Source organism: Colias croceus, chromosome 13, assembly GCF_905220415.1.
Source record: "Colias croceus chromosome 13, ilColCroc2.1".
Lineage (NCBI taxonomy): Eukaryota > Metazoa > Arthropoda > Insecta > Lepidoptera > Pieridae > Colias > Colias croceus.
In genome coordinates, this window is record NC_059549.1 from 9832011 (window position 1) to 9839181 (window position 7171).

General features: G+C 32.0%; 1 protein-coding gene across 1 annotated transcript; it reads right to left on the reverse strand.

The window, feature by feature from the left end:
• Positions 1-1831: 1831 nt before the first annotated feature.
• LOC123696636 (epoxide hydrolase 4-like) lies at positions 1832-6824 on the reverse strand. Its single transcript, XM_045642956.1, has 6 exons — positions 6451-6824; positions 5565-5875; positions 3193-3316; positions 2843-2948; positions 2450-2638; positions 1832-2146 (listed from the first exon to the last, which is right to left on the reverse strand). The coding sequence occupies exons 1-6, from the start codon at positions 6664-6666 to the stop codon at positions 2031-2033; spliced, it is 1062 nt and encodes a 353-aa protein (XP_045498912.1). The 5' UTR covers positions 6667-6824; the 3' UTR covers positions 1832-2030.
• Between the last annotated feature and the right edge of the window lie 347 nt (positions 6825-7171).

A 7171-nucleotide genomic window follows, 5' to 3' on the forward strand; every position in this document is an offset into this window, starting at 1 on the left:
TAAGATGTTTTATTTCAAAACCATTTTATTACATTATAATTAGGAACATCAATATTTCTTTGGTTTATTAAAAGAGATGTTTCAAAGGGCTTGTAATACGAAGTAGGAAAAAGTTTATTTAATAATTTATTTAAAAAAAGCGAAATGTCAAAATTGACATTTCCCGCATATAGTTATCTGTTTAAGTTCTTTTGAATTGAAGTGATCTTTTGCTTTAAAAATGATTTACATCATTTAATATCGTAAAATAAAAAAAAAAATAGTTTCTTATATATCTAGATTCTAGATATACAAAGTTCAAATCCAAGCCGCACGATTTTGAAACATCTCCCTAATTTACAACTTAAAATTAATACATTATACATATTTTTTTTATGATAGAAGAAGGCAAACGAGCCGACATGGAAGAAATAATAAAATATTAAAAAAAAAAATAATAAAAAAATATTGACATAGAAACAAAAGAAATGGAATAAAGATATACTTAACTACAAATTATAAAACGTTATCACCATGTTTACAAAATATTATTTATTATACATGCATAATATGGAATAACATGCATTTCACTTCATTATCACGTATGCAAAAATACATTTTTTTATCACTTTGACCTCCTATCAGTGAGGTTGAGTATTGAACTATATAACTTGTGATTGAGAAAATTAATAATTAATTTTAATTGCAGCGATGATAGATAAAATGGAATCACATGTATGTGAGAATGTCATGTTAGAATGCATGATGAAGACATGTTTTCAGTCCCCATACCATGATTTCTTAAGCAGTACTATATCCAGTGTGGAAAGAGGACAGCGCTATATAGGTCGTCTAGCGCTGTCACTTTCGCACGCTGGAAATAATATTATTAAGACATCATGACCCTTCTTTAAATTTAATACGATTACGATTTGGCGACAAATTGTAACGAAATAAAAGGAATTTTTATTAGAACTTAAATATATTTATATATAATATAAAATCAGTGGATATCATTTCAGTGTAATATAAAAAGACACATGTTGACCCAATCATGTCACACGCATGATACGGAATTATTAAGGTTAATTATTATGATATAATTTGAGTATATTTAAGATATTATAATTAGATTATTTGTACAAAAAAAAATATATATTATACACTAAAATGGCCTTTAGCTTATATTATTTGTTTTAAGAAATGTTTCGTGGTAAAAGAAACTTACTTCACATTAAAACTACTTCATATAATACATAATTATAGTCAATGAGTAAGACATAATATATTTTATAAATTCACATAGAACGTACAAATTACAATGCGGAATACTCAAACGAAACTAAATTTTAAGTATCACCACATCACACATCACGGCTTATCTACACTTAAAAGAAAAATAATTTCAAGAACGTTTTAAAATTCAGTTTAGTTTGAGAATTCAGTGAATATTAATATTTTATTTTTCTCTATGCAGTTTAATATTTTACTATTCTCTATGCACTCGTACTTTCTTTGATTACAGTGAAAACTGCTTCAGACGTGACAGCGCTAATTTTGCCGCTCAAAATGATATTTCATGCATACATAATACATTATAGTAGGTAGGTTTTAAACGAGTGTAACCAAATTTTTACTGTGCCTTGGGAATGTTCCCATTTTTTTTTAACTCCCAACGATTTTAAATAACTTTATATTCTAAAATGTATATAATATAATCATGAAAAATAAAAGCATGGTTCGACCAAGTGAAGAAAAACTCTGCCTACGGGTATTGGGCAGAGTTTTCACGAGAAATTCGATTCTGAACTAATGTTCAGAATCTGGCAGTAATCTGCCATGGATGATGGAATAAGGTGTTAATTTGAGCGAATGTCCATACAACATTACTCGGACACTTCTTGACGACGGCTAGGATTGTTAGTAGTTGTTTATAGTATGTTCAATAGAACAATTGGAGACCTAAAATATACATTGTCTACACTTCGTACCATAACCAATACGAAATGTGACATAAACAATAGAGAACACTTATACATATTTATTATCTATCACGCATTGGCCGGTAAAGCCAAGCGCGAAGTAATAACCCTGCCCTTATCCGCGACGGCTTCAAACACCCGACCCATTATGCTACGCTGGATTTCCTCTGTTGGTTTCTTTTTACCTGAAATTTTGTTGTAGGGTTACGTACATACTTTTTATTGAAGGAAAAAGCTCTCTAAAATTGATATCGGAAATAACAATAATAGATGCTCATTAAAAATAACCTGAAGGCTGCATTAATACAAAATAAACAAAAAATTTGATATCGACTAATGGTTTAAAAGAAAATGATCGTAGATCAGGATTTCAAATGCAAACACAATATGTAAACTAGGACTGCACAGCTTAAAACCTCTAAAACTAACTCACAAGTACCACATGTAAAATACGACTACACAGATTAAAACCTCTAAAACCAACTCACCAACAATAAAATCGTGTATCAGCATTTGCAAATGCGAATCCCCCGGTTCAGTCCTATCGACTAGTCTCAGCGCCGCGTTTCCGCAGTACTGCACGCTGGCCACCAGCTGCGCGGAGCTGTCTTTGGCGCCGACCAGCAAGCAACGCGCTTGGACCTTGTGCTCCGGTCGTATTCGGTACCAGGCTGCCCCTAAAATAATTTGGCTTTGTCTGATGACAGGAAGGACAGTAATTGTACCTGTTAGTACGGAAAAATAGCAGCAACAACAGCTATATTGCTGATAAAGTTAAGCTGGAACTAGAAAATGTAATCTTTTCGTCAGAGTAAATTTTTACTAAGTGACAGGACTGAATTATGATGATGTTTTGTTTTCTAAAAACCAATCCTTCTTACCTCTGACATAGTTTAACGCGCCGGTCCAATCTCTTGCTCGAGAGTTTGCCCATTTATTGTTTTCTGACACGCCCTCAGCAAGCCATCTTTCAGGGAAATAAGGCCACTGTACAAAAAGAAGCAATTGAACTTACTTAACAATAAATCCGTATAAACTAAAGCATAACTACAGAGATAATTAAAAAACTTAAAACATATTATATAGTTAGAGTTGAAAAGAGATACGGAAATGAAAAACTTCAAGATACGGGAAACGTATCTTGAAGATTTACGTTCTTTCGTTTCTTAAATTATTAATAAATAATAATAAGTTGTTCTATAAAGTATTCTACAATATATTTTATACAAACCTGTATGAAATGCAGAGATCGTTGACAAAACTTAGCTGGTGGGTGTTGCCAGTAGAGATTCGGATGTGGTGCTCCAACCACTATGAACTTGCTTATCAGGGACCCTTGGCAGTGTACTAGATACCTAGCAAGAAAAGCTTAATTTATTAGGCAAGATACAGTAGGAAATATTAAGCTTTAATTACGAGTCACATACATAATATTATCAAAATAGTTGGTAATTATTGTAAATAGCAGTCGCTTTACGAATTATTTGATGACTGATTGATGTCCATGATTGTGTTGTTATTGCGGACACCGTTTTATTATAATCTATAATCTATTAAAACAACTATTATGGTACAACAACTTAATGAGATAATTCTTGGTATGGAGGCGAAGTTCATAATAATAATGAATAAATAATATTCAGCCGTAACAAACGATTTATTTTTTTTATAAAAAGAAATACTGATCTAAAATGTAGTTACGTAAATTAAAAAGTAATTATCTTGAAAACACCCTCCTCCTACGTGATATAAGTTTGTAAATGTCTACTTACTGAGTATTAGACAGGTATAAATTGTTATACGGATTTAAAATGAGCTGATTCATTATCAGAGGTATTACCCTATCTCTCTTATCTAAGAAACAAATAACTCATAAGGAATTTGACTAGTATGCGCTAAGTTTTGAATGTTGTAATTATCTTGTTATAACTAGATTACGACTAGATACTAGTTGGGACGGAAATGTAGAATCTAGGTATAAGAAAACCAATATTTTACGAGATTTTATAATTAAAAGCTAGTTTAAAGAGAACAAAACACCGGTACAAAATATTTCAAAAATTATTCTGTATCAATACAACATGTCAATTCAATGATTACAACGAAGCAATGCGACCTGTTTTTTTTTTGTAATTAATCATCCAATGACATGGATATTAAATAGAATTAATTGTTAGTCATTTAATTATTTGAGGAATTTGTATAATTGCTCATCTTTCAAGGATATTTTCCTATGAAATAAACGGTTGCACGTGAGCTCTTGGGAGTATAAGTTACGTAGCTTTGTAATTTTGGTCACGTAACTACACACTGATAATATAGAGCTGAATTTGTTTGAATGAGCTAATCTAGTAACTACTCGATCGAACTTAAAATACCTATGTATTTAGTTTGGACAATGCATTTATCGAAAAGTTTTAGGGGTGAATGAAATATAATGGGTTGGTTGGGCAAGTCGTAGCATTCGAATCCCGATGTAATATGATTTTAAAGGAATAAAAGGGTTTTTTCAAATAAATACAAATTAACCAATCATTGCATCTAGTAAACAAATATTAAATTAAAGATATCATCTGATAATCTAAATATTCCAAGGTATTCTGATTACGACAGACTAGGCCTAAAGGTTATTGAACGATTGACAGATAATATTAAAATAATTTTAGTATAGTATTAAACACATTTAAACTGATATAAAAATACACTAAACATTGCATCATGTACATTTGTCCTAATTATACTCAAGTTCGGGTTAAAAAATTATATTCAATACGATTTTAATTTCCTATTATCATACAAATCCGTATTAAAATTATGAGAGAATTTAAATAGCCGTCTGTTACGCTTCCACGTATAATTGCTGAACTTATTTTGATGAATCTTAAAAGTTTCGATTCGTTTACGCTCGCAAAGGTACACTTTCTATAAATAAGTCTTAATTTAATTAATTAACGACATATCCAGCTTTCCAAAAATACTAAGCAAACGTTGACGTTGAATAATAAATTAGGTATTAAAAATACATATTAAGTTTGTCGTAAATCCGTACACTCAAACACTATTACAATAATGTATGAAGAGAGCTCAATGTAAATGCATTAAGTACAAGGTGCAGTGGTCATGGTCACCCTATTGCTTTTTTGTGTAAAATTAAGTAAAAAAATAAATCAATGACACTATGAATAACAATACAGGAAAAAAATAGCTATTTACATATTGTAAAGAGCACAATTTGGTACCTGTAAAATAACCTGTTAAATAAATTACTCACAACAACTAAATGCTTTTTCATGTTTCTCCTGTACTATTCTACCAGCCATCATACTTACAATGCACATTTTTACAAACATTTATATTTTAAAGGAGGGAAGTGAAAAATATTTTATCTACTTGCTAGCTTACCGCCCAAGGCTTCGCCCGCTTTGTCTAAAACATAATAAATTATATACTTAAACCTTCCTCTTGAATCACTCTAAATATTAAAACACCTCATCAAAATCCGTAGGGAAATAGGGACAGAGAAAGCGACTTTGTTTTATACTATGTAGTGATTAAGGACACAGTACAAATCAATAAATGAAAGCTTGAAGATATAAAACTTACCAAGTAAGTAAACCTCCAATTCCAAAGCCAATAACAATAGCGGGACAGCCTTCCGACACCCCTAAAGCTTTCAACAGCCCCGCTAATTCTTCCACAGCCCTTGGCGGAGACAGGTCTCGTCGATCCCCACTCTCACTGCCTCCAGACCCTCGGAGGTCCAATGTGATCACATGGTAACCATTGTCAGCTAGCCTCCGAACTATGGAGGACCAGGAGGGTACCCATAGGTTGCCAGTGTCAGGGGCGTCTCCGAGAATTAATATCACTTGGCCTGTACGAGGCCCTGTTTCAACGTAGTGGTATTTGACTCCCTGAAATGTTGTAATTATGTATTAAAACTGTATTCTAAACCTTATTAAAAAATATCCTTTTAAAAAAATTTAAACTAATTTCGCTTTTCAAATACATGTTATCCATACTAATTTATAAATGCGAAAGTAACTCTGTCTGTCTGTCTGTTACTCAATCACACCTAAACTACTGAACCAATTTTCATGAAATTTGGTATTATTTTGATACCCGAGAAAGGACATAGGCTACTTTTTATCCTAGGAAAATGACGCAATCCCGAAATTTCCACGGGAACAGGAACTGCGGGTTTTTCTTTGACTGCGCGGGCGAAGCCGCGGGCGGAAACCTAGTTAGAAAATAAATAAGTAAATATTAAAATAATGGAAGGGATTGATACAAATATCTTATTGATAAAATATAATATAGTAGAGATTGTAAAATAATATTTCCATTATTAAGCCATGTTCTTATTTATTATATTAATATTGTTTGTTATTAGGTTTATGTTTATAATTAATGAAAAAAAAAAATCATAAGTTTCATGCAATACTTTTAGTTCATTTTATATTTCGTAAAATACCCACATTGTACATACCATAATTTTTATATAGCAATGAGTTCCAATTGACGAGTCCACGGTCAATTCCACCGGTGGCTTGTTATTGGATAATTTTCTACGATGTCCTTTCCATAACCTTCGCACAGCTAGCTGGAGTAATTGCCACAAACCAATATAAACACATTGGAAAAATAATTCCACCGCCGCCCAACCTGACACCAATTCAAGTACACCGCTTCTTTTAACACCCATGTTTATTTATTATCACAGCAATATAGACATCACATGTGTAACACGACCGTGATCAACGCATACTGTAAGTTATCTTAAAACATTTTCTTATCTTCTTTATCAAAGTTTGAACCGAGATTGAACTTTGAATTCGAGCGGCTACCCGCGGACGGCGGATGTGCTTGTCAATGTCATAATATGTCATTTGTCAGAAAAGTGTTGGCCTGTGTGATAGGTGTCATTCAAGTTTTAAAATTCCAATTTTATTCTGCGAACTCTTGATACCTATTTTAATATTTTAGAGAAGTAGGTAGGTACCTACGAGGTGAAGAAAATAGAATGTGAAATAGAAGTAACCTAAAGGTTTTCATTTATTTATATAAACTATGATTAGTCTAAGCTATGACTAGGTATATTAAGGTTCGTGGACTAGTACTTTGCCACACCCCGGACACTCCATACAAAAATTATAGTTTTGACAGTCACACTGTAGAGACTGCAAATGTGTGTGTAAACTCTTTATGGT